The 27,788-nt window shown below is 39.8% G+C and overlaps 2 protein-coding genes across 4 annotated transcripts in view; one reads left to right on the top strand and one right to left on the bottom strand.

Moving 5' to 3' along the window:
* The window catches only part of cdkl5 (cyclin dependent kinase like 5), a 43,957-nt gene extending 23,839 nt beyond the window's left edge, over positions 1-20,118 (top strand). For 2 of the 3 annotated variants that reach the window (XM_071489170.1, XM_071489171.1), the window contains 14 exons: positions 533-623; positions 2,814-2,916; positions 4,488-4,574; positions 5,120-5,200; positions 5,347-5,522; positions 6,303-7,129; positions 7,703-8,043; positions 9,562-9,663; positions 10,016-10,121; positions 11,024-11,159; positions 11,948-12,053; positions 14,577-14,738; positions 15,872-16,132; positions 16,438-20,118. In XM_071489170.1, coding sequence (XP_071345271.1) covers positions 533-623; positions 2,814-2,916; positions 4,488-4,574; positions 5,120-5,200; positions 5,347-5,522; positions 6,303-7,129; positions 7,703-8,043; positions 9,562-9,663; positions 10,016-10,121; positions 11,024-11,159; positions 11,948-12,053; positions 14,577-14,738; positions 15,872-16,132; positions 16,438-16,845 — 2,987 coding nt within the window. In that variant the 3' untranslated portion in view covers positions 16,846-20,118. The remainder of the gene's footprint in view (positions 1-532; positions 624-2,813; positions 2,917-4,487; positions 4,575-5,119; positions 5,201-5,346; positions 5,523-6,302; positions 7,130-7,702; positions 8,044-9,561; positions 9,664-10,015; positions 10,122-11,023; positions 11,160-11,947; positions 12,054-14,576; positions 14,739-15,871; positions 16,133-16,437) is intronic. The other variant, XM_071489172.1, reaches the window with a different exon arrangement.
* A 57-nt stretch (positions 20,119-20,175) lies between these two features.
* Positions 20,176-27,337, bottom strand: rs1a (retinoschisin 1a). The gene is made up of 7 exons (XM_071489173.1): positions 27,160-27,337; positions 26,997-27,059; positions 26,567-26,592; positions 26,085-26,211; positions 23,587-23,728; positions 22,320-22,515; positions 20,176-21,658 (listed from the first exon to the last, which is right to left on the bottom strand). Exons 1-7 carry the CDS (start codon positions 27,224-27,226, stop codon positions 21,506-21,508), a joined length of 774 nt encoding a protein of 257 aa, XP_071345274.1. The 5' UTR covers positions 27,227-27,337; the 3' UTR covers positions 20,176-21,505.
* Between the last annotated feature and the right edge of the window lie 451 nt (positions 27,338-27,788).

Raw genomic sequence — 27,788 nt, 5'->3', positions numbered from 1 at the left:
CAGGAAAGTCAGGTCAAGGTTAGGCACCTGTTTACCCTGTAAAATACCAATAAATTGTACTGATGCAGCATAGTTTTGTCATTTTACAGTTTCCCAGGTGTATATTCTACGTTTGGATGGATATTTGCAAAATCACACGGTCAGTTAGCTTTGCATAATTGGCTAATGCAACCCTGCTGAGTCAGCTGGGGTGAGATTTGTTTGTTATTCACTGTTAGAGCTGGCATTCTGTTTATTGTGATTTTTCGTGCTTAAAATGGACTCTCTGTACACCAGTTATCTAAAGCACAGTCTCAGCCCTCCTGCAGTGACATAACTAATTAGAGTCTGGTTACATGGGATGATGACCATGTTGTTACTGTAGCTGTCCAAATAATTTGAGCGTTGCTTTTACTTTATTCTTACTAATTACCCAATTATTCTGCTATGCAAACGACTGTAGAGTGTCTGCATATTATCACAGACTACTGTATGTCTGATATACAGTATCAGATCTATGTGATTTATTAATTTCTATGTTATTCTGGCTCAGGCTTTGCTCGTAACCTGTCTGAAGGAACAGATGCCAACTACACTGAGTATGTGGCCACAAGGTGGTACCGCTCGCCTGAGCTGCTGCTGGGGTGAGTCTCAGTGTGTGTGTGTGTGTGTGTGTGTGTGTGTGCAGGTAAGGTAACATGAGGCCTGGCACTGCTGTGGCACCAAAAACTTCACTTAACGGCCTACCATGACTGAATGAAAGTGACTTTTATAATAAAACCAGAGAAACTGTAAATGAAGCAACCCACCAGCATGGCCAGATTAACCTGTTAAGGGGCCCCCGGGACATAAAGTTGCTCTGGGCCCCTGTTTAATGTATGTCCCATGCACTGCCCTCTGAATTTATGTCCTTCTGCCTCCGAGTTCCCACTAATCAGACCCCATGTGCTGAAACAGTACTTTGTATATCAAAGTTTGTGTTAATTTGATTAAACAGAACTTTATTTAGGAATATGCTCCATGTGAGGTCAATACAAACTGAAATAAGAAATGTCTGAAAACTAGATTTTGGCACAGGGGACCTCCACGAGACAGGACAAGATTATTAGCTCATAATGCAGGACCCACTGTAGTTGATTTTATACTGTAATGGTGAAAATAACTTTGGAGTCCGGATGTTAATCCAGCCTTGCCCACCAGTTTGCCAGTCATTACAAACTGAGACCAAGGTTTCCAAAGATCCCAAATGTGTCAGTTTGAACGGACTCTATCTGATCTATTTGATAGGATCAGTATTGATGCTAATACTGATCTGGCATAGTGGACCATTGCGTCCCTACTATGAAATTGTATATGTTGTTTGTCACACTAAAATAGGTTACTGATACAGTAGATGTAAGTATAAAAATAGCAGTCGAGGCCAGTTTCCCTAACAGGGTTTGACAGACCTCCAGGGATCCATGAGGAGATTACAGGAAGACCTTTTTGCCTTTCTTAATACATCACCTTACCTTAAGTACAGCTTCACAGTTGTGTCCATCCATATCTGATTTATTGTCACTGTCTTGTGAAGTTATGAGTCTGTAAAACATCAACTTTTAAGAGCTAAAGAAATAGCCCTGTTTTCAGCTTAATGGCAGTGACTGTCAGATAATTCAGTATGATTATTAATTGTTTATTTAGCTTAAGAGGTGAGGAATTTTCTCAAGCTATTGAGGAACACGGAATCCTCTCTGGCTTTATTATTTTCCCAATAATTGTTTGGATCTTAAGAAATCAGAAGACAGCTTAAAATATATTTGACAATTTCCTACAGCCCATGGTGACTTCTTTAAATATCTTGTTTTTTCTGACCAACAGTTCAAAACCTGCAACATAGTCAATGATTAGGAGAAATGATTAGAAGAAAAATGGGGAAAAAAAATATATATATATTGCACATTCAGCATTGGGGTCTGTGGGACACCAAACAAGGATGAAGTAAAGTCAGTGTCAACAAAACACAACGGTTAAATGAAGTATTGCCCTTTGTGATGATTAGCACCCATCTGATATCTAATTCAAGAGTTGTATTATTTTTGCTTGTGTCTTTGAGCGCAAGGTTGAGTCCCAGAAACTATTTTGTGTAATTTGCATATTCACACTTTTCCTCCTCCTTTTGCATCACTTTTGCCTCATTGTTTGAATTCAGATCACTGGGAGTCAGGTGTTGCTCTTTTCCCAAAAAGGGGGATGATGACTCGCCTGCTACAGACTTAAGACATGAACCTTCGTGTACACCGTATCGTGAGATCAGATTTGTGTTTCACAGTTGTTTTTGTTGCTTATCAAGTGTTTGAAGCGTTTGCTGCATTGAATGTCCATTCTAGCTTTGAGACAGCAGAACGTCATCTAGCCTCACTGCTGTAGCCTGATTTAGTAAATGCCCTGGAACATTTATTGAGACAGTGTTTGAATGCCGCCCACTCAAATACTCGCTCCCTCCAACACCACCGCTCCTCTGCTTCTCTGCTGCCAGATCTCTCGCCATTTCTCACCAGACTCCTCAGCTCCGTTCCCTCAGAAATGACCATCATCTTTGTGAGCATCCCCGTCAGAAATACAGCATCATTTGTTTTATTCTACTGCACCGACACCACTATTAATCTCGACCCCAGCGTTATTCTCTTAACCATCTCTTTATTTCGTGGATTCATTTCCCCCCCCTATCATCCTCATTCTCGTTTCCATCACCATTATCACCCCCACCTTCTAATTAACAAGGTCGCTAATGGCATCGATGTGATGTTTTTTTCTTAAATATATGAGTCTCCCTCTCTTCCTGTCTGTCTCAGGGCTCCCTATGGAAAGGCAGTGGACATGTGGTCGGTGGGGTGTATCCTCGGGGAGCTGAGTGATGGACAGCCCTTGTTTCCAGGGGAAAGTGAGATTGATCAGGTTGGTGAGCCCCAAGTAGTGATGAAACCAGATTAAACAATTAGCTAGAAAATTTATTTTAATTCTAATTTATCAAAAAAAAAAAGGTTTTGTAGGTTCTTCTCTGCAAGAACTGGCAGCTTTTCTTTATCTCACATCTTTGTAAAGTGAATCATGTTCATTTTTAACAGTTGCTCAGACAGAATAAATGGTTTGATTCCTCGGACAAAGAGCCAATTTGGATATGACTTTTTTTATGTAGATAGAATTTCTAAAGGGAGCATGTAACAGTGTTGTGAGCCCGTGTGAGGTAAAAATCACAGGTACAGTGTTTTGGATTCAGCGACTCAACAAGAAAGATGTGCATGTCTTTCGTTCAGACAAAATAAATGCATTTAGAGGACATCATGGTGGGCTCTTGGAGTGGTGATCATCATTTATCCTTATTTTATGACATTTTATTTTTAAAAAAGTGCAGTCAAATTTATTTATTTCTGGCCCCAGATCAAACCCTCAGCCCAATTGATAAATTTAAACATTAGCAAATGGATGCACCAATAAATGTAAATAATTATTAGTTTCAGCCATAGCCAAAGCAAAGCGCTATGAGTTTATGGATTTATGTATCCCATCCACCCTGCTTAATGCTGCTTAATTTTGCTAAATTTTCCTCAACATCAGGCAGCCATTTTCAGCAAATAGAATGTGATAAACCCAGCATACACTACCTGACCAGCATCAAATTCCAGACAAATAATGTAGTGACAGTGTAGCATTTAGCAGCTAGGCAGACAGATGTTTTCCCCTGGAGTTGGTAGAGACCAAAATGGAGCTAAAGGAAGAGTGAATATTGGGCTCACCTTCACCAGGTGACCAGGATGACTGCAAATGATGATTGTATTGCTCTGTAAGTGCTGGGTGGTTTGTCAACATCCACGTCAAATTATAAGATGATAATATGTCATTGTGTTTTTTACAGCTTGATGGTCTGCCCCCAACAACCAGCAAAATGAGTGTTCACATGCAACTCATAGAGAAGAATTTAATGTCTTAAATGTGATTTTAAAAAAATTAACAAAAGTTAAAAAAATGTCAGTTAATCACCATTTATCAACAGTGACAACAACACAATCATATAATACAAAATACAAAAAAAATCACCTCAAGGTCTATTTAATAGCTGTTCTGTTGCTTTTGATCATGTCATATGATCTTCTTCAGCAGCAGATAGAGTTTGCCCAGTTGCCATGGAAATGTACATGTTCACCACATTTTATTTTTGTGCACTTAAAGGACTTCTTGTCCACATAAAAGCTGAGATTTAATGTCCATTCTTGACGTTGGAAACAGTATTTGACAAAACAGTCTAACCTCTAAATGTGTGTGATGTTAACCTTGAGGTGAGATTGTTTTGTCAGCTGCTTTTTCCAAGGGATGAACTTTGAAGCACAATATTATATTATTATTACAGCCTTTTTTGTAAATGCTTATAAATATTACAAAGGAGAGTTCCACACACATTGTCTTGTAGGTGAACAAACACAGTCTATTGTCACATGTTTAACTGTGATGCTGCTTCATTTAATCTCCAGCTCTTCACTATTCAGAAGGTTTTGGGTCCACTTCCTGCAGAGCAGATGAAACTCTTCTACAACAACCCTCGATTTCATGGAATCAGGGTAGAAAACCTTTATCTTTTATCTTTCCTACCGTCGCTTGTGTTCTTTTTCTCTGCTTCGTCGTCTTCTTTCTCCTCCTCCTCCTCTCTGTTTTACCTCCGTTCCTTCTCTCCATCTCTGTCTCCTCTCTCTCTCTCTCTCTCTCTCTCTCTCTCTCTCTCTCTCTCTCTCTCTCTCTTTCTCTCTCTCTCTCTCGTGGCAGTGTTCCCAGCACCATGACTGAGTGGATTGCTGTGACTCATGAGATAGGTGGTTGGTGTTCAGTTTAGCAGCAAGAGAAAATGTCCCAGAAGGCCGAACAAGTGTGTGTGTGTGTGTGTGTGTGTGTGTGTGTGTGTGTGTGTGTGTGTGTGTGTGTGTGTGGTAGTTTGTTTAGTGTGATCCAGTGATTGATTTCTGTGTGATCTGAACTCTGTGCTACTTTTTACTGGCACAAACATCTACTGTGTGTTGGAAATCCTAATAGTAATTTTTAATGCACAAAAAAGTTCAGTTTGGATATAAATTTCATCCTGTGTGTGTGTGTGTGTGTGTATGTGTGCCAGTTTCCCTCAGTTACTCATCCTCAGACTTTGGAGAGAAGGTACCAAGGCATCTTGAGTGGTCTGATGTTGGATCTGATGAAGGTAAAATACCAAGAAGTACTCCAACTCTATCTCCAACTCAAACTAATCCTTCCACTTATATTCCTGTTAATCTTTGTCAATTATTGAAATCAGTATAAATAAAATTATGATACACAAACCACTCAAGCCAAGTCTTTTCCCTTCAGAACCTGTTGCTGCTAAACCCCACTGAGCGCTTTTTGACGGAGCAGAGTTTGAACCATCCAGCCTTCCAGCCTCTGAGGCAGGCGGAGAGAGAGAGGCCTCCTCCTGCGTCTCCCAACCCACCACGCTCCTCCAAGAGGAAAACGCACCATCATGGAGAGAACACAGTACCAACAAGGTTAGACTACATTCCTTTATTTTTAGTTCCTTTCATCATTTCTTCCATCTGCAGTCATCGTTTTGAATCCCTCTTAGTGAACACTGAGACTACAGCTGAATGGTATGGATTGATTGCAGTATACTGTATGTAATATAATTAATTTACAGTAGTATTTTTTTCTAAATTAAACTGATATTAGTTTTTGGCATATCTAGTGAATGCATGGATAGTCACTTTGGAGTAGACTGAATAGCAAAGTCTTCAGTGATGGACAAATCTCTATCATGTCACAGTATAATTACATCATGTCACACAGTCTAAGCTGGCATCCAGCTTTTGCAACTGTGTGACTGTGTGTTGTGTAAACTATATCTGTATAACTATACATACCATCCATTGGTGCAGGAGCATATTTCCTATACTTTTTTCTTCTTCTGCATCAAGATTTTTGTACAAAGTATTACGACTTTCAAGTAGAACTCTATCAAAGCAATTTGCTATAATTTCTGGAATTATTGCTTCTTGACACAAACATTGTTTCTTGAGAGAAGATGTCCTGTGGAAGGATAGATTTTTTTCAACTTAAGAGAGTGGAATTTTATGAGAGACTGTTGGATCAGTTTAAGTTTAAGCCTTAAACAGGATTAGGATTGTTGGAAAAAAGAGCCGAGGGAGTTTTATCTCAGTCAGAACAACACAGAGTTTCTATCCAACAAGATTAGGACTTTAAAATGAAGCCTGAAATCATGAAATAAAGTGTATTGACAGACGCGTCTTTATGTGTCTCCTCCTCTCCAGGAGTCACAGTAAGAGCACAAGCCGTCGCTCCAACAGTAAAGAGTGTTCCAGCCTCCCTCGCCACGGGGACCTCCATCACCTCGGCAACGAGAGTTTCCTCAATGGTAACAAACCGGCCCCGTCCAGTTTAAGTCCTACACTCCACCCCAAGGGCCAGTACTTGTCCCAGACCCTCAATCGCTCTGCCTCATCCAGCAAAGACCTGGCTAACAACAACCTGCCACACCTCCTCAGTCCCAAAGAAGCCAAAGGCAAGACAGAGTTTGATTTCAGCTTGGGACCCTCCCCAAAGCTGTCAGACCAGGGGCACGGGGCGAAGTATGGCCACAGCAAGCCCAACTCCTCTCGCTCTCAGCAGCAGCAGCAGGGCGGCCGACACACCTTCCTGGAAAGCAAGACCAACACACTGCAGTCTGGAGCAGAGAAACAACATGGCCGACATGCTCACAGTATGGCCGACTCTGCTCACGGATCCATGTCCTCCTCTTCTAAGAGTTCAGCCTCTTATCTCAGCCTGTCCAAGAGCCACAGCGCACTGAGTGATGCCAAATCTGTAGGGAACCTCAGCGATGGTCGACTCCACCCAGATGACCCAAACTCCAACACAACAGCAGGGGTGGGACCCAGTGCCCGCTTCTTCCCTGCCAGCTGCTTAGACCTCAATGCCCCTTCAGGTCCTCCAGGGCCGCCTGGCAGCCCCTCTGCCCGACACAGCGATCGATCCGGACACAGCCCTGCCTCTCGTAGCAGCGGCAATGTCCGTATGGAGAGCAGCACACTGGACTCCTCATCCAGACACAAATCCAGACATAAACCTTTGGCACCAGGTAGGTTTAAGACTCAAATTTGTATTGAAGAGTCATCTTTATTATCATCTAATTGCGGGTTGTATGATTGCAGCGTTGTCGTTAAATAATACTGTGCACAATCAACATAGGAGTGAACTACCTTGAACACAGACTGTAGCTGACATGGGGCATTCATCAGACACTTCATTCAGCATCAAGTTTGATATATCTGAGTTTTCAGAAATATACAAGTCTCCCAGTCGTAATTATCAGTTGGGTATTGATATAAATGGTAAGGTCTCTCAGACATGACATAAGAGCAGCATCATATGGCTTTTATGACTAGTGCCTCATACATCATCAGTTTGTACTCTTAGTAAATACAAAGGCAGATGTGGAACAAAATGGGAACTTGGATTACATGTAATGCTGGCATGTATGGTTGTGTTTCAAAGCTGTTTTAATCTTTCTAATATGATTATACATTTAATGGACTGTTTTGGACTGTTGGTTTAACAAGAAAAGCAATTTGAAGAGCATAGGCTTTTTCTTCTCTAATTTCTCACCTGTTATAGACTTATTGATTAGTCCAATCTGTCCTCTCTTCTCCAGAGGATGCTGGTCCTCCGGAGCTTTTAGACCCAGGAGGAGCAGGGATGCCCTCAACTCACACTCTGCCATCCCCACACGAGTCTTATCATTACGGCCTGGGCTATACCTCCCCCTTCTCCTCACAGCAACGGCCTCAACGCCACTCCATGTATGTGAGGAGGGAGCGCCACCGACCCCATGGGGTCGAGGGTGGGATGGCTGGCTTGCCTGCACCAGGGCAGGTGATACCAACACGAGCCAGTAGCCTGCAGCTCCTCTCCCCCCAGCTGCAGCACCGGACCACCCTCACTGGACATTCAGTGAGCTCTTCAAGGGAGGACTGCACTGATGACATGACGAGGGTTAGTGGCAGACAGTTCTGCAAGTGTGGTGGTAGTTAAAGGAAACATTCACCCTAAAATACTGACACAAAAAAGGGGTCCATTTGGGTCCATTATATTTTATAGTTAAGTATTTTTCTTATTCCCAGGGATCAAAGGCTAAATGCAGACCATATGTGTTCTACCACAGCAAATAGCATTGTTCTCTAAAAAATTACATTATTTTAAGCAGCAGATCAGAATATATAGACAGTGCAGGTTTCTTTTAACTTCTAACTAACTAAGTTTAAGTATTTTTTTTAAGAAGGATTATGATATTTTTAAACTGAATATCTTTTAAAAGTAACAAAAATTCAAAAACAGAAAATAAGATAAGAGAGATGTAGTCCCCCACCAGAATGACACACTCTGTATGTCCTATATAGAGGCTTTTAAATGGCAGTCAGACCTAAATGTGTAGGAGATAAATATTAAAGAAAATGTAAATGAAAAGTTAAATGAATAGATAAGATTTATGACATTTATATATCAGTTGGTATTAAAGGGAATACATTTTTTTTTTCCAAATCTATTTGAAAAAATTCAAATATTTCTTGGGCTGGTGGGGGTTGTTCTGGGGGAATCTGGACTCATTACCTCAGTGTTTTTAAAATCCTGGTCGCTGCAGTGATCTGACAAAGAAATTAGGGTGGCCTACGACACTAATCAACAAATTCTATGTTAGTTATTTCTCTAACAGTAACATCTGTGGTGCCAAATCACAACAGGAGTTATCTCAAGGCACTTTCTAATTAGAAGAGGTCCAGACCTTCTCTTTATAGAGACCCAACAGTTCCCACCAAGAGCAAGCACTGGGCAACAGTGGCAAGACAATTTCTTGCAAACACTTGCAGCTGGTTTCTAGTCCTGTCATAAATGCTACATTAACCCTGATGCTAAGTTAAGAAGTAAAAGTATATAGATACAACTGATCAGTTAATAGAGGGGTAATTGTAAGTGATGGACCTAAAACAAGAAGAAATGAAAGGCAATAAATAAACTGTCAACAGTATGACCAGCAGACAGGAAGCGGCAGTTATTAGGCCTACTTATTAAACTCCCTCAACAGTACAATAGTCTCAAGAGACCATAATGCAATGCAGCCACAAGATGTTGAGTTTTTAGGAAGTTTTGGAAAACTGCAATTGAAGCCCACATCTAAATGCAGCAAGTCAGTACCGTGTTTTTTGGAAGTTTTATAAATGAGTCTTGGAAATTTGGGAAATTACTAAAGAAGATGATGAGGTAGGCTGATTAAAAATGGGTACACAGACACAAATAATTACATCTCCTGAAAAGCACTAAAGCTCACACATCCAAGATATTAAACAATGTACAGTAAGAGCGCCAAAGGGTGTTTTTTTTCTTGACTACATTGAAAATGCGGGTGTGTGTGCGAGTATGGGTATTTCACAAGATGGTGGATGTGTGCAGGGACTGTCAGTGTCTCACATTATCATTGCCACTGCTTCATGCTGCGCCTGTCCGTCTTCTCAACAGAGTGAGCAGTCCCCTAAAGACATGAGCCACCCTTGTGCCCCCATCAAAGACTCTGCGAGGGACAACAATGCTGCTTTTCATACACAGCGCTCTAAAAACGAGGTCCGACCCCCTGACTCCTCCCTACCTCCAACCAGTTCTCCGAACACAGACAGTAGCTCTTCTGACCGCTGGTTTCCATAGCTTTTTTTGTTTCTACTCAGGTCAACAGCTTCACTGCACGTTGTCGCTGGTATAAATGTAACCTCACTGAAAAGCTCTAAGATTGTCCCGAATGTCTTGTGATGTGAGCCAGTAAAGAATGTGACAGCTAACGATAAGTGATGAAGTGAGATTAAATGGGATTATCCATCACAAAGATGAAGATACTGAGGAGCCTTGTGTGGTCCTGTGTCCATGTTTGTATTGGTGGGTTTGTTTGTTTGCGTGTCTGCATGATGTGTGTGTGTCTTAGGTTGGTATGTATCATGACCCCCATGGCGAGGATGGAGGATCCTCCAAGGAGAACCGGATGATCTTCACTGAGTCCATGCCTCGGAGAGTAGGCAGCTTCTACAGAGGTAAGGAACAGGCATCACCGTATATACAGTATATATACTGTATACAGTGTGTGTGTGTGTGTGCGTTTACTGTATACTGTGTATGTGTGTGTGTGTGTGTGTGTGTGTGTGTATAGGGTTTAAAAAGAATAAAATAAAAAATAAAAAGTGGGGGCATAATTAATTTTTGGTCATAAACCAAAGTATTGGGCAGATCAGCAGATTATTACAACTTATTCTCAGGGTGACATGAATGGCTGGACCAAATTTAATGGCAGTCTGTTGAACAGTTTTCCAAACATTTCAGTAAAACAAAAAAAATGTCAACCTGCTGTTGGTGCCAAAGGAAAAGTCGCAGAATCAACAGAGAAAAAAATCAGTGGGATTCATCCTCTGGGGACCACAAATACCTCTGCAACATGTCATGTTATCTAGTGCAGATATATCAGTCTGGACCGAAGTGGTTGATTGACCAACCAAACAGCATTTCCATCCATAAAACCACATTACTAGCATGAGTGAAATATAAGATAGAGCCTAATGTAATAAAGACAAATAAACAGAATACTAGTACGGTAAAAGGCAGAGGTGAACAGAAAAGCCTCAGTTTAAAACCAGTATGTTTAGTTTTGACTCTGGGGACAGGAAGCACACACATCTAAAGCATTCAGTTCTTTATAAACTGTGGGAAAAAATAAAGATAATTATAGAGGGGGAATCCATAGTGAAAGAGACAGACAATGCAGAGATGGTTAATTTGGGGAAATGCACACAAAAAAAAACATGCAAAATAACTCCCGGAATACAAAAGGCAAGACACAAGGCAGGTTGTCCTTTTAAAATGTACCAACAAACACTTAGACACTAAAATCTGTCCATATGTAAACTTTAAATAATTTTCTCTACTCTTTGTTTCCCTCCAGTCCCTTCACCCAGACCAGATAACTCCTCCTCTTTCCATGACGGTGTTGGGCAGGGTCGAGGGCCAGTTGTACCCGTTGTACCTGTTGACCCCGTTGCCATGGCCAACCACTCCAAGCGCCAGACCGCTTTTGACTGGTGAGGGTTCATTTTTGTAACTGGCATGGCGTTGTTTTTGATGTTTTTTCTTCACTGTAGCTTCAGCCAGTGGTAAAAGTTATAATGTATCTGGGAGCTCACTTGACTTCACATCTATAGTTGTAAGACTTAACAGGTTTTTGTCAGCACATATAAATAGACATTTCTGCACTATCAGCCACTTTGCGTCTACAATACACCAGTGCTTTGACAGTGCAGACATTAGTAGTCATCAGCAGTCAACACTGAAGGATTAAGAAAAACTTCTCTGCTTTTTCCACATATTTTTTGCCAAATGAGGAATTCAGCCAGCAGGTCAAACTGTCAGACATATTTTCTTCACTGTCATATGAAAGTCTGCCACAACACTAATTAAGATCCATTACATTTTACAAGATTACTTTGTGGTTCTGCAGAAAAAAACATTACAGCCTCTAAATTACTAAGATGAAATGAATGAAAACACATTGTTATGTGGCACTGTCATTAAAAAAAAAAAATACGGCATACTTTCTTCCTTTCGTTGGCTTGAATAGTTATTATCTGACTTAAAGCTGAAAGCTGAAAAGTAAGAATTATTCAAACATCAGTTGCAGTCCTCCATTGTACCACTGTTGTTATTTTAGGACCAGTGTCATTTCTTACTGTACATCTGTTCTATTCATAACATCACCTATTTGGTTGTGCCGTGGCATATGAGGCACACCTTAAAGGAAGTCACCACTTAATTCTGATCTTGTAACTACAAACATGAGTCATATGAACATTTCTCCGCATTTGCCTCGTAGGACTGCAGCAGAAGCGATGGTCATGAATCCTCCAGAGCCCACCAAAGAGAAGGAAAAACAAGGCTTCTTCAGAGCCATTAAAAAGAAAAAGAAGAAGACACAAATAGTAAGTTCATTGAAGTCATCACCCGTCATTTCATCTCGTGTATATAAAAATATATCCTTTGGTTCCAAGTGTTGATTTCTTTGTCCATAGTATATTTATATAGTAGTGTGTTGTGAAAGGTGGATCTGAAAATAATTATCTGCAGCATTAGTTTCGTTAATGTTTTATATACAACACTGTGAAAGCTATTTATGTGAATTTACTGTGAACGCTGATATTAACCACCACACATGTTAAAGGCTAAATTTGGTTTATTATAACCTGGGTCTTATTTTCATAGTTTCTGCCATCATTCCCATTGGTAATAATAACGCTGGACTCACCGTTAACTACTGTGGCGACATCGCTACAGTGAAATACAACAAGCCAAGAAACAGTCAAATAGTCAAATCATTGTCACCCCACCCTTGGATATGACCGGCGGGAGTGTACCTGCAGAGGGTGTATCGGACCTTCATCACCATGGTGACAAAAATAAGCAGACAATGGTTAAAAGAATCAACACAGACTAGCAGTTTCACACAGGAAACAAACAGCATTCTCCTGTGAGAAAGTCCTGAAAGTCCTTGACCCCTCCATCCATCCACCCCATCCTCCTAGTACTTCTTTACACTATGTCACCAGACTACTGCCCTTGCTCCTGTCATAATTACTACAGCCGCCAGAGCTCGCCTAATAATATAATGCAACTGTGGGTCGTAAAGAGCTGCTTGCACAAACGACCTATGGCTCGTTATTTACAGGAGGACAGTCTGCTGTTGTAACCGTTTATCACAGTTTACAGACCAGTTTCCTCACTCAGCACTGACCAACTGAACTCAGCAAAGTTCTGCACCTACACAAGCTGAGTATTGATCAAAATTTAGTACAGATTTTCAGAAAGCTGGCAAAAGAAAACGCAAATTAATTCATGTAAATAATAGTTCCATATAAACAGCTGGTGCTGATCATTTGCATGCCATTAAACTGTAACTGCAACAATTAGTTGATTAATGAATTAGTCAATCAACAAAAAATTAGTCAGCAACTAAGAGAAGAGGGTGCAACAAGAAGATGTAATTAAAGAACACAATGGAAATATGACATTTACGTTTGTTTCAGACACTAATTCAAGGAAGGTCTTCCGATTGGTCCACGCCTATCTTCAGAGGAGCAGAAGCCTGTGTGACCTTAGGTCACATTCTTTCTGTACCTCATGCTTTTGTAACCGCGCTCAGCTGCACTTCACTGTAACTGGTGGGTTCAAGCAACCCCTCGACTCTGCATTGTGTGTTTGGAGAATGAGGAGCAGGAGACTTGCTGTCTTTGTGCGTTTATTGTCTCGGGCACACCTCTTACTAACTGGCAATGCCTCATGGCCGCAAAAAAAAAACAAAAAACGAAAATGTGTACCGGGAAAGGAACAGAATATGTACTGGTCAGTCATACAGTTGGCTAGTTACATGTGGCTCTCATACCGCACACTACAGAAGAACAGCACGTTATCTAAGCACAGTGGCTAACTAGCTATCTTAGAGTGCAAACACTTCTCATGAACATTCCTACAATTCACAGTGCACATATATGTTCATACATTGTACATATGGACATAATTACACAATATTTGCACACTGTGCTGCGCTTAGCAACTCACTTCGGGCACATCTCTCACCAACTGCCTCCAAGAGAGGGAGCCCTTGAGCCAATAAATGATAAATAAACATAAAATCATAGCAAATACAACAAGTTGAATCACATGCTATACAAACTTTGTTACACTTTTCATCTATCCACCAACTTTTGTGTCTCAGCCAATTGTAAGAACTTTTTCACAATATTTTGCAACTTTTTTTTTTTCCTAATTTTCTGCATTTACTCACTTTTCCAGTGCAATTAAGGACTATAAGGAATATTTTGGAAGCATTTTTGCTTTTACCCCCAAGTAGAGTAGTTTAAATCAGTGGTTCTCAAAGTGGGGTCAGGTGCCCCCAGGACCCTCGAGGTGGTTCCTGGGGGCACAAAGGGTAATAATTTATTTTCAGTATAATTCCATCCTTAAATAACACAATTACAAAATGAATGATTATTTTGGTCATGGGTTTCAAACACTTTCAGTAATGAAACACCTGAAAGCAAAAATCTAATCAAATGGTGGTCCTTAATGTGAAAAAGTATGAGAAGCACTGGTTTAAATAATCTGGTAAAAAAAAACATTTTGTGCATGTTTTCAACCTGTATGATCATCTTTTGCCCCTTCAGACTTCAGTGTAGAGATGTCGTCACCATAACAGTTAGAAATCATGGTCATAATTAGGATATATTAGGAATATTTTGTAATAAAATAGAATTATATTTTATTATCTACCTTTAGTCTTCCATGTTTATCTTAACAGTCAAATATTCATGCTATTTCTGATTTCTTTTCCCTGTATCTATTGTGAAGTGTTTTTTCTTTAAATGGAGGATCAGGTGCTGCAGCTGTTTTTCTGTTTGCTGTCAGAGACGTTTGTTGAGGGTTGTGGCTGTGCATCTTCTGCTCCACAGACTGACATGGAGGACGGAAGAAACCCCAGCATCAAGAAAAGTCTTTTCCCCCTCTTTAGCTCTAAGAATAGCTTAAAGCACAACTCAGCTGTCAAAGTCCTACCTGTAGTCGCCTCGCCTATGGTACAACACCAGCCTACTGCGCCCTACCCTGCCTCACCAGTAATCTAACCTCGACACTACAGCTGCATGTGAACTCACACTGCACTCACACAGAGTGACCTGGTTTGAAATCCTCTCAAGCGCTTGATGATTGATTGACTGAGACATATTCCTTATTGAAAGGATTTCAAATGCGTTATGAGTCTACTACTGCACGCTGTTTGTGCATCCATTTTGTCTTGCTGTAATGTATGTCAAATGCAGTCACCTTGCATTCACGTTTGCCTCATAAGACATTGATTTCATGCTACACTGTGTGCTGTTTGTGAGGCCAACTCCTCTGCACATTGAAACTCATTCTTTTCAAATAGATTACTGTATCACATGTATCCAAACTCATACGGCAGACATTCACAAACTAACAGTGCTGAAATCATAGTTTATTTTAAAGGAATACTTCAGCATTTTTGCCGTTGTGTTTCTTTGCTTTCTTGCTCAGGGTTAGATGAGAAGGTCGAGACCACTCTTATATCTGTCCGTTAACACATGAAGCTACAGCCAGTAGCTAGTTAGCTTAGCTTAGCTTAGCACAAATACTAGACACAGACGGGAAATGGCTAGGTCTGCTGAATGGTAACAAAATCCACTCAGAAGCACCTCTATAGTGCTTCTTCTAACTCATTATTATAAAAAGAGTTTAAGTCGATTATCAAAAGTAAAATGACAAATATTTACCAGTTTCATCTTATTAAGTGAGAATTCGCTGCTTTTCTTTGTTTCATATCATGATACATTTAAATCTCTTTTCATTCTGTCTGTTGATCAGACAAAACAAGCATTCTGAAGATGTCAGTGTAACTTAATTATTAATCCATTAATCAAAAAATAAGCAACAGTTTGATTATTATAATATAGCATATATTATAGTATAGCATAGTATTATAGTTTGTCAGAAAACACTCAGACACAAGACTCTGTATGAAGTCATCGCTAATCACCATCACCACCTCCTTGTGTTTTGTCTGGGGCTGCCAGAGGGGTGCATGAAGAACCTCACCAGGATTTGAGATGTGATTTGAGCGAGACGTGTTGTGTGATGAAAATGACTGTGGCAACCTCACCGTAGAGAGAATAAGATTTACATGAAGTCAATATTTTGGATAACTAATCATATTTTGTTTCTGAAATGTTAGGTCACTGGTATCGGACAAGAACACCTATCCCTGCAGAGGAGCTCCAAGTCCTCCTCTCATCACGGCAGCCGGCGGAAAAACCGCGAGCGATCCCGAGACAGAGACCGGGAACGAGAACAGAGCCGGGACAGAGACAGAGAGAGGGAGAGAGAACGGGAGAGAGAGAGAGAGAGAGAAAGGGAGAGAGAGAGGGAAAGAGGGAGGGAGAGAGAGAGGGTCAACGACTGGCCGCCAGAAAAACCAGTGGACTCACACTCTCAGGTGTGTACATACTCGAAGCCCAGAGTGTTTCAGGAAAATGACCACCTTGGTATCAGTCACAAATACTTAAATTATATATAAATCATGTGTAATATATATATATTAGCCACATATTTCCCAGTAAGTTGTGCACACAGTTTTACATGAAAGCCTTAGTTGCGCACACAGTTTGTGTTTAGATTTGTTGAATGGTGACATATTAAAAAAAAGGGAAATGCCTGCCTTCAGATACATTATAAAAAATTGAAATAGTAAAAAAAAAAAACCTGTAGGAATCACATCTTTTTTGTGTTCTCTCCTACCAGAGCCAACCACTCAAGTCACTCCGCAGGCTCCTTCACCTCTCCCCTTCTTCCTCAAATCAAGGACAGCCTCCTCCTCCTCCTCCTCCAGACCTGCGCTTCCAAGCCCCACTCCCAAACCCCCAACAGCCCTCCTCCAAAGCGGGCTACTCTGAAGGTCGAGGGCATGTGGAAAGCAGGGGGCACTCCGGGGTGAGCAGCACCGCCCAGGCCAAGAGCCGCAAGGCCAGCTACCCCCTCCCCGGACAGATCGAGTCCAGCTGGCATGTGTCAGCTTTGCAGCGGGCAGAGGGGGCTCAGTTCACCCCAGAACAGCTGGGCATCAAACCGGGGCAGAACGGACCCACGTTTACCCGAGCCTCCCGCACCAGGATGCCAAACCTCAACGACCTGAAGGAAACTGCGCTTTAAAAAAAAACAAAACCCCAAACCACACCACCTCCAAAATGGCTCCATCCTGAAGGTATCTGCCTGACGCAGACATCATGGTACTGTAGTAAAAGTTTACATGAACGCCTACTTCACTGGATCTAGTCCTCATTCAGAAACATAGTTATCTGTTGATGTGAAATCTACAAAGACTAGATGTTGACAGGCCAAACACAAACACCAGTAACAGTGTCGTTTAGAGAATCAAAGACAGGAAGTGGCCCACTCCCTTGTGGGATGCCAGCACTGTATCAGTTGTACATTATTCTCTCTCTACTTAACAAGGTTAGAACATCAGAATAAGCTGATCTTTCCTGTCAAGGAGACACTGCCCATGTGGCCTCTTTGCTGCCATCTTCTGTTCACAGGACACTACTACAACACATCTGACAGTCGCTGTCACACCGTGGCCAATGAACTCAAATGTTTTTCAAGCTCTGATATTTGATAAGAACAAAAAAAAAAAAAAAGATTTATATCAACATTATTTATTAAATATTTATTTGTTTTAAATTCAAGGATATAAGCTATAAATGACACAGTATGTAGGCTATATGGGAATATTATAAGGTAATATAGAATTAAATGTGTAATTGCAAGAGCTTTAGTTTCGACACAAAGAAATGCATAGATATTTATGTGTTGATAATACAATATGTCACAAGGAATATTTAATAATGGTGAATGTCCTTTTTTGTTCAATTTGATATGTTATTAACAGATTTTCACATTATATCATGTTGCTTTTACCCTTTTTTTCTGTTGGTTTCATCAAAATGTAAAGAAATATTGATAAATACTCCAAAATACTTACAAAAAAAAAAAAAGACATCTAGTACAAATTTGCTCATCACCCTCATGACATCAGTTGTGAAGTTTTGTGACAAGTCGGGCTATTTGTCAACAGGGTTTGGTAGCAGAACAGCCAGAGTGAGACTGTTAGACTCTGTGCTTTATATTCAGTAATTGTCTGTTTACTCTTGGTGTCATCATTTTAAAATGAGCTCCATTTTCAGCCTTTCAGTTCTTTTATCAGTGACAACGGCTTTCCAGCTCCATGCTGCCATGTTGGTTTTGTCTACAGCCTTAACAGCAAGTAATCACCACACAGCCCTGGTGAAAAGTTAGCCTGATAGGTTTTAAGTGTTTTAAGATAGTAGGAGAGCACTCTGCAAAAAAAAAGCATACCTCACCTACAACCTTTACGATCTTAAAGGATAAGTCTGGTTGTATTCTATGTTTTCGTTACTGTGACAAATTCCATACGAAATCTAAAACCAATCAGGCTTCAAACAAGTATTGTTGCTCTCAGCAGAGCACTAAAATATTTCCCAACAAATGCTGTATTTAATGTTTGCTTAAACCACAGCGGCCAGTTGTTTTAGGAAATTATTTAGAATCTTTTTAGGAATGATAGTTATCAATACTCATGGTGAAACGTGTCAAAAGTGACCTGTTTTTAAAGATGTATGTCTTCAGTAAGAGCCGATGGGCTTGTAACTGAGACTTTTATGATTGATATTTCAGTATAGAAATTATTTGACCATTAATATCGTTGCATCAGTGTGTAAGCACCATTTTCCTGTTGCAGCTGCTCAAGTGGAGCTAGTTTTAATTACATTATATGAAATTAGGTAGTTTAGTCCACTGGTCCCTAACCGAGAGGTCGGCCACTTTCACAATCTCAAACATGTCTTTGGTCATAAATCTGAGGGGTCATGAGATTATTAATAGGATAGAAAATAAGAAAAAAAAGTTCAGCTAAATAAATTTGTATTTGCTCAAACAGTTTTTTTATTTAAATTAAACAGTTCAGAAGTTTAAAGGGGAAGTCTCTCTTTAATGGAAATACTAACAACTCATAGAGGTCTGAAATGTGTCGGGGGGCCACAGCTAGGCACTGCTTTTGTAAGGGTCGTACATAAATAAGGTTAGTGCTTCACATGTCATACTTTATAAGACCATCACATGATTTTAATGTACAATCTTAATCTGAACTAGTCAGTCCTGCTGCCAAATGAATGTAGTACAGTTGAAGTAAATACCACATAAAATGCAAATTCCCAAGTAAAGTGCAAGTACCTCAGAGTTGAAGTTGAATGTACTTAGTTACATTCCACCACTGGCTGGTTTTGGTCTTTACATGGCACCTTGTTGACAATAAGAAAAAGATGAAATGACACCAGACATATCCTTTAATGTTTGTTTACATTTTTTTGTGTGCATTTTAAAAGCTTGTGTTATCGAGGTTTTTGTAAATGCCTTTTGTAAATCAGAATTTGGTTTTGCATTACAAGTTTTCCTTTTAACATCAATAGTCACGATCAGGGATGATTTTACTAAACTCAGTTGTTCATAAAAGCATTTACTTGTTGTCTACTGACCTGTGGATGATTAAAAAACTGAGTTCTGTAGAACAAAACACTATTTGTGGCCTAGGCAAAGTATACTGCATAGTTTTTCTTCCAATTTCATTTTTATCCTATAAGGATGGATGCATTTGTGCAAAATTCAAAACATCTGTGGACTAAAAATAGAGAACTTGGTTTGGAGAATTTCATGTTTTGTTCCTCTGTCAAAAGGATAAAACAAAAAACTAATAATAATAACAAAAGCAAACAAACCAATTGACCACATGGCTGATTGAAAGCAATAATATTCAGAAGAAGGAGACTCAGACTGATGCAGCTTGTACTAGCCAAATCAGTGGCTAGGTAAATTGGAGCCAAATATAGCACAGAGAAGGATTTTCAGCAGGAGATTGTGATTAATGCACGAGAAGTGTCCACATATAATATCAAGACATTGCTCTGCAATACATTTTTCATTTTCAATTTGTCCTTGAACATGACCCAGGACAGGTAAAACTGCCCCATGTTGTGTATTATGGAAAATTGTGGTTGCCAATGATTGTAAATGACTGCAGATGTGGGTTTGTTTATATCATTAATGCGACAGAGTGATGACAAAGCTTGCCTTGCCAGTGACCTGAAGCCTTACATTAGCTTACTCACTCCAGATGGAAATGGAGGCTTCAACCCCCAGCAAGTCACATACACTGAGAACTGAGATGAGAAAAATAAGAATTTTTGTTCAAAAATATGAATGTGTTTCGTAAAACATCAGTTCTTTTTTTTCATTTAGCTGTTTCCCACTTCTTACAGGGTGTAAATAGAAATAATAGAGTGTATCTATACTGACCATTCTACTTTAAAAATGATAGGGTCTCATAATAAAAGCCAACTGTACATTTTTTCAATGGCTCATATGTTTGTTTTGTTGTACGCACAGACACAAACACGGACACAGAACTGAGACAAGTATGAATTTAATCAAGGAAACAGTTTAAAGATACAATTGAGAACACATCACAAGAGTAAGAAATCTGCAATGTATTCTCAAAGCACCAGAGGAAATTGAATTGAAATGTTAACAAAAAAATCCATGAGTTACCACAATACAAAACCACATCTGAATAATTGTGAATTTTCCATCCCTCGATCTTTATACAGCACTGAAGAGTGATGGTTTTTAAAAAGTGCCTGAGGTAAGAAATTATGAGTGTTTACTAACAAAAAAGAGAAAACAGGATGTGAAATCATAGGTATATTTAAAGAACAAGTCTGGCATTATTCAATATTTTTCTTATAACCAATAACTTATAAGCCAATAACAAAAAATCAATTAAGTCACAATTATATACTTTTATATTTAAAAAATGGGGATTGTAGTTTTTAGCAAACATTACTCAAACAGAAGTAAATGGTGCATTTGTTGGGAACTATTTTCAGTTGCATATTAATACAAAATCAATACACACTGAGCAATTGAGTATTTACAGCAGCAGGACGTTGTATATCGACTCAAAATAAACTACAGTGTCCCTGTTCCTTGTAATGAAGGGACATGTCACCTAGTTCAACAGTGTGGCTCACTGATGTGTATTTATAGTATAGTTTTTATGATGACAAAAATAATATAATTTAAGAAAGATAAGGAATAAATGGTCAGGCCTTGGCCACACAAACAATACTTTTTGTTAGTTGTTGGTTTTGGTCTTTTCATGGGATTTGTTGATTGTAAGAAAAATAAAGGATATCACCAGCCTTAACCTTCAAGGAAAATACAGAGGAGAGACTGGCTGACAGGTCCAGACCTGTATCATTAAATATCAGGAGAAGCAGACAGAAATTCATTGACCTGTCACAGAAAGGACACAAATGTTTTTGAAGAGCTTGTCTCAGACCTGTGGATACAACCTCCATAGCAACGCTGCCTCTCCCTCTCCAAGCCTAATTATTGCTTTGAATTTATGCCATTTCATTGCAAATGGAACAATCTATTAAGAACTCACCAAATTAAAGCCCCCAGTGTGAGACTGGTTTAAAACAGACAATGGAGAGTGGAGTGAATGAAAGCTCATTGAGCATATCAAACACATATTTTAATGAAATCACATAAGTCAAACTGTGTTGTTTGTTTGTATTTTAAAAGAATATTTTGTCTCAAATTGTGGTTTTATACATGTAACTAGACAGGGCCAAATCTGTGGATATAATATCAGACCACACACTTTGACGAGGGGGCTTCAGGTACAGATGAAATTTGGGGACAAGGCCTTGGGGACAACGGTAGGAGAGGTTCAGATGCATTTGTTCATGCAGAGCAGCAGCTCCATGCGCAGAGCGATGCGTGTGTGCCATCCAAGGGGGAGGATGCGGATGTAGCGAGCCACGATGGGTGGTCGCAAAAGGTTCTGCACAGATGAGGAGCGGTCAGAGTTTCCATAAAACACCTGAGGAAAGGGAAAAAGACAAGGTCAGGATGTTGTTTACATGACTGAATATGATCCTTGTCATATTAAAGCGACTACCACTAATAACAATAATGATGATGATGATGTAGTGCTGCTATTCAAATGACTTATTTTGTCTGACCAGCAGTTGGAAAAGATTAAATTCACAATGAAAAAAAAAAACACTTGGCATTGAATAAATTACTTAAATGGTTTATCCATTTTTTTTTCAATTGACAAATTGCTTAATTGTTCCAGCACGACAATTTTAATAAAACATTTTACTGTACAACAGAGGACATTGTCCAGTAAGACATACATCTTTAAAATCTAAATAAAAATCAATTATAATATCATTACATTTCTATCTACAAATGTAGACATGTCTTTTATGTCTGCACTGTTAGGCCAGTTATTAACAAGATTGTAACAGATTTTCATAACATTTCAGATCAGACGCCATCACATTATTATCACAAAGATAGAGGAGCCTGTCAAAGTTTAAAATATGAACTTTTTAAATTAACTATGGCATCTCTATCAGGACAATCAGTGTCAGAACAGCAAAATATATCATCAGCTGTATTAAAGTGAGACCAGTGGTGTCTGAGATGTTACATCACTCTATAGTGTTTTGTTGTTTTCTCTGAGTTCAGCTGACCCTGTTGTTTCCGGTCTGGTCTTTGTAATAGATCCAGTTGAGCTTTTCGTCCGTACGGTACTGAATGCTGTACTTGGTGATCCACTCATCAGCGTCACAGCGGCCCTGAGTGAGGATCCCTGACACCACCTTCACCTCCCTCAGGTCGATCTGCAGCCACTGACTGTTGTCCTGGAACTTGGACAGCCAGGCACAGCTGGAGGACAAACACACACACACACAGACAAACACACACTGTAATACAGACACAGTTTGCCACACATGCAAGATGATATTTTGTGATTGTAGGTGTACAAATTGTACAGAGCCAAAGAGAAAAGACCCATAACTGGACATAGTGTAGGCCTCTTTTCATAGCAGACATTTTCACTTGTCATGATGAAAAGCACATGTGTAACTAACAATGTGAACGTTGTCCCATGACAGTGTGACAATGATTAAATGGAATTTTTACCTGTGCTTTTCTAATGAGGCCTCTCAAAATGTCTTCTGTAAAAACATCCCTGTTGTGTGAAAACTTCCCTTATAAATATAGTTACAGTATCTATATACTGAGCATCTATTATGATACCAAAATAATAGTAAACAACAACAAGATTAATAAACTGATTGAACCTTTTATACTTATTTGGGGTATCCAACAGTTTTTGATATTTAGTGCTAAGGATACATTTTAGTCTGCACTCAAAAAGGACCTAATAATGGCTAATCCTTTATTGTTGTATTTACTTATTTTAATTTATTTATGCATTAATGTTCTTATTAATAACCTGTATATCAAACACATAAATAAATCTAGGTTTTAGATTCAGAGTCTATTGGTGGTTTCACAATATTAGAAGGAAAAAACTTGCAAAAATACATAACTACCACAGCTCCTCTGTTTCATTTAGCATTTCTATTTTGCCTGTCCTATTTATATTTTGATATTTAAGCCAGAGCATATTGGCAGGTCAACCTCACCAAATGCACCTTACGTAATGAGACATTTTCTTTGAGCGAGTTTTTTTCTGAAACTGTTCCTGACAGATGGTAAGTGCCAAGATATTTTTTCATTAGGGTCTTTCCCTGAGCGAGAACAGTCAGTCTTCTCTGGTAAAAGCAACATATTGTGCATTAAAAATGAAAACAAACAGGTTTTGACAAGCTCAATATCAGAGGTTAAAGATACATGTTGATGTAAAACTGTAGGTATTTTGTTTACATTATCTCAAAAAAGTCACTTATGTGAATGTAAAGAAATATCTGCATGTTGACCTGGACCTACCCGAAGCCCTGGGTGTTGAGACGGGCCTTGCTTGGGAGCCATGAGGAAAACCAGCCGGTGTACTGGTCCTGGTTGGAGCATGTGATCTGGTCTGGACTCACTGATCCAGCTTCAAAGCCTAGAGGCTTGTGATACGGACACTCTGTAGGAGGAATCGGAGACAAAGTTATGACAGACGTATTCATTTAAATCTCTTTTGTTATTTCAGTTAATATCATTGTCATTTAAAGACTTCCTGGCTACTTGGATTTCAAGATCACCACCCCAATGGATGAGAACACAAACACGTCTGCCAACAGCTGATGGGGTAACACACTGAAATGTGACCAGCATATGATCATCACTAAACCTCTCTGGATTGTTAATTCCCCATCTCTCTCTATCCTTTCCTATCTCTTCATCCTCACCCCTGCCAACTCCCATCCTCACACCCTCCTGCTCCCGAAGCCCCCACTGTTAGCAACCCCAGTGTGATCCATATCCCGTCCTAAAAGCCTGCAGTTTAATTCTCCACGGTGAGATCAGTGATGTCCATTAGGGCGGCAGGCAGACAGATGGCCATGTTCTCCTCTCCACAGCTTTAGCTCTGTGTTGCTCTCATGTTTTGATCTGTCAATCTGCCCTCTCACTTCCATTACAACAAATGAGAGTCCTTTGTCGATTTAGTAAATTTAGAAATTTATGAATGGGAGAAATGAGAGAGAGGCCCATGAGTGACCCCTAAAGTTGCAGAAAAAAAGCATCAGCTGTGAAACTGTAGTAAAAGTAGCCTGCTGCGCTTTTGTTTACTACTGGCTTAAGCCTATCTGGCACAGGGTCACATCCTGTCTAATCCCAGTATTACAACGCATACAGCAGCAGCAGCGTCTCTGTGAGTCAGTCGGCAGATAAGTGTTTACATAACAGTAATGGGAGCAACTCTGAAGTCTTCCCTAATGTATTTCCCAACCAAAATAACACACATTCAGTTTGCTGGATTCATGAGAAAACCAAGAGGTGAGATGCACGGAGAAGAACGGAGGAGATATAAAGTCTGAGGCAGCACAGGAAAAAAATCTTCCTCACTCATCCTTTCTCATCACCAGGTTCGGATGGTGGTGGATAATTACTGGTTTCTGTGATTGTACGATTGGCGCAGTCTATTACGAGCCCCGTAATCTGAGCATCCTGTTCTGAGATGATGATTATCTGCTGAACTTTTTTCTCCTCTCCGTCTCCCGTTGCCATGTGATTTGTGGCTCAGTTGACAAACACTGATTCACAGAGGAAAACCCTTCCACTGCACATCAGCCACCTTCTTCTCCTCAAGTCTGAGATGATTCAAAGTCTGATCTTTAATCTTCAGGCTCAGTAAGGGGGGCCATAAGTCATTTCTGTTTGTTTCCGGTGTTCGTTTCTTTAGAGGAGATTCCTTCAAAGGATCACTACAGTGAAGATTTCCACCTGCTGATGAATATAATGCAACGCTGTGGTGAGATTATTTTGTCAAGTGCTGTTTCTGAGATCAAGAGTGACCTTTCAATCTCAACTACTCAAAGCGAGTCGTTTTTGGTTTGCATCTGGATCCATGTACAGGTTAAAATGGCGAGATGGTGTATCCCATAATTGTCCCCTGTTTATCTATGTTTTGGATATTTTGACACAGATGAAGATCCAAAGATGCAAACCACATTTTCTATTATTGAAACAGTAAATTTAGCAGATTGTGCAGCCTTGGCGGAGGTATTTCTCTCCATCTGCACCACCTTCCCTGAGGATGCCCAGTGGAGCATGTCTTCCCTGTGGCGTCAAATCTGGAGTCTAATGCACTCATGCGTGTACATGTACATACACAGATTTCCCCCCTCTCTGTCTCTATCATGCACACACAATAAAACTGTCCATCCGTCTGCATTCTAGAGCTTGTGATTCGTCAATTCACTGATTTGTCAGCCGTTGGGAATTTAACTTGCGATTATTTGTTTAAATCCTTTTGTCAAGGAAAACAGCAAAGAAATTGGTGTATTCAGCCTCTCAAATGTGTCTTACATTATAGTAAATTGACTTTTTTAGATTTTCATAAACCAAACATTTAATCTATTAAAGAATAATAACAGCTTTGCGTGTTCCAACCCTCCCATCACAATTTACTCCTCGTTTTAAGCACTATCATTAGCTCAATGGTGCAATTTGATCATGTACTCATCAAAACTCACTTAATTAGTGGCTCAAAGAGTGGAAATCCTAGCTCAGTGTGTGGTAAAGTGTCATTTCTTACACTTAAGGAAACCAAAAATTCCATTATGAATGGACAAAACGTCGGTCTGAGATTTAAGTGCACTAAATGAAAACCATTCATTATGCTCTAATCAAATGTGTGTATTTTGAAGAAAGTCACAGGTTACTGGTATAAAAGCCAAACAGTTTGTATATATGTGTGTGTGTGTGTGTGTGTGTGTGTGTGTGTGTGTGTGTGTGTGTGTGTGTGTGTGTGTGTGTGTGTGTGTGTGTTTAATTACCTGGCATGCAGTCGACTCCTCGCACTATGGAGGAGCCAGACCCAATGGAGGAAAACTCAGTCGGGGATTCTCCTCCTTCACAGTCACATTTGCAAGACCTGCTGGTCCATGCCTCAGACACACCCGCCTCAAACACACACAAACAACATTCAATAGATAGATTCCAACATGATATCAGCAGAAATACCATAATATATAAATACATAAATACTGTCATTTTAAAATATAGCTGTTTGGATGACTGCATAAAGAGACACGGAACCTTCTAACATCTCATCGCAGATTTCTAGGGTTTTTTTTTTTTCAGTGAAAATCATTTGACATTGACAAACAACATCTGAACAGAGATTACTATACTCCAAGCTGAAAATATCTCTGTTGTGGCTGCTCTAAAGCTGTTTCAACTGCATTTCATGAAAATTGTATTGATTTCTGAGTTAAATCATCTGACATTTTGCTTTGTTGTTGAGGCTTCTTCGTACCTCTTGAGCATAAATGCTGACGAACACTGTCAAAGCAGATGAACAGAAAATAAAACAAGGTCCAGGCAGCCGGTGAAGCACAGAAGAAAAAAAAAACACTGTTAGGATCGGTAGTCACTCATTCTAGCAAACAAAGTCTGTACATCCATCTGTTAGTGTAACCACATAAAAAAAATAGGTAAAATAATCACAACGCAAACATCGAAAATCAAATATCATGTCACCAAACGAAAACATGGATGATCCTGAAACAAACCCAAAACAAAAACCTCAAGAACTGCTTTGACATTTGAGATTTTTTTGAGTTTCAGAGGATTTCTGACTTCATCACATTCTTAACCAAAGCTTGGGAAAATATCTACAAACACAGATTACTGGTTCACAACTCAACAGCAGCACACGGACCGGAGTATAAGGACTGAAATCGTACCGTTAGCCCCAAGAAGAAGCAGGGTCAGCAGGAAACGCTGCATGTCGAGAGCCATCTTCCAACCTGCTTCAAACCAGACGAAACCGACCGCAGACTGAGCAACCAAGCTAGAAGTGATAGAGAGGCTGGATTACAATAATCCACAGGACACTAATGGCCTCACCTAATGCCATCCTTATCTGACAAAGCCCCGCCTGCAGCTGTTCACCCAACACCATCAACACCAGCATACATTCTGGAAATCACTGCACATGCACAGGGGTCAAGTCAAATGAATCCTGTGGAAAAAACAAAAACATAAGGCCAGTGTAGTGAGTGGTCATGTGTGTGATTGTTTTGTGTGTGTGTGTGTGTGTGTGTGTGTGTGTGTGTGTGTGTGTGTGTGTGTGTGTGTGTGTGTGTGTGTGCAACAGTCAGTGAGAGAGAGGGATGGTAGGAGGGTGGTGATGGCTTATGCTGGGCCTTGTGATCCATATGATTAACCAGAAGGTCAAATTTTGGGCGAATGCATGACTCTCCGTGTATGTTTGCCACATTTTGCCAAGTACATTGTCATGTTAATTTTTTACTCATTTTAAATATCATAATAAAAATATGACAAATTACGTTATAGACACATATTTGTTGTAACAATAAGTTGAAGTTTAAATGTTAAAAGAAGGTCTACAGGTTCACATGCAGTTAGTTTGCATGACTGTATATTTAACTGAGTTCAATAAAAAGTCATTCAATATTTTTGCGCTAAAAAACTAAATTATTTGATCATCACAGGAACATTACACATCATTAAAG

Source organism: Trachinotus anak, unplaced genomic scaffold (assembly GCF_046630095.1).
Source record: "Trachinotus anak isolate AG129_WGS33_773 ecotype Australia unplaced genomic scaffold, CSIRO_AGI_Tana_v1 ptg000011l, whole genome shotgun sequence".
Classification (NCBI taxonomy): Eukaryota; Metazoa; Chordata; class Actinopteri; order Carangiformes; family Carangidae; genus Trachinotus; species Trachinotus anak.
The sequence above is the reverse complement of the archived record's forward strand: the minus strand, read 5'-3'. Positions and strand labels throughout refer to the sequence as shown.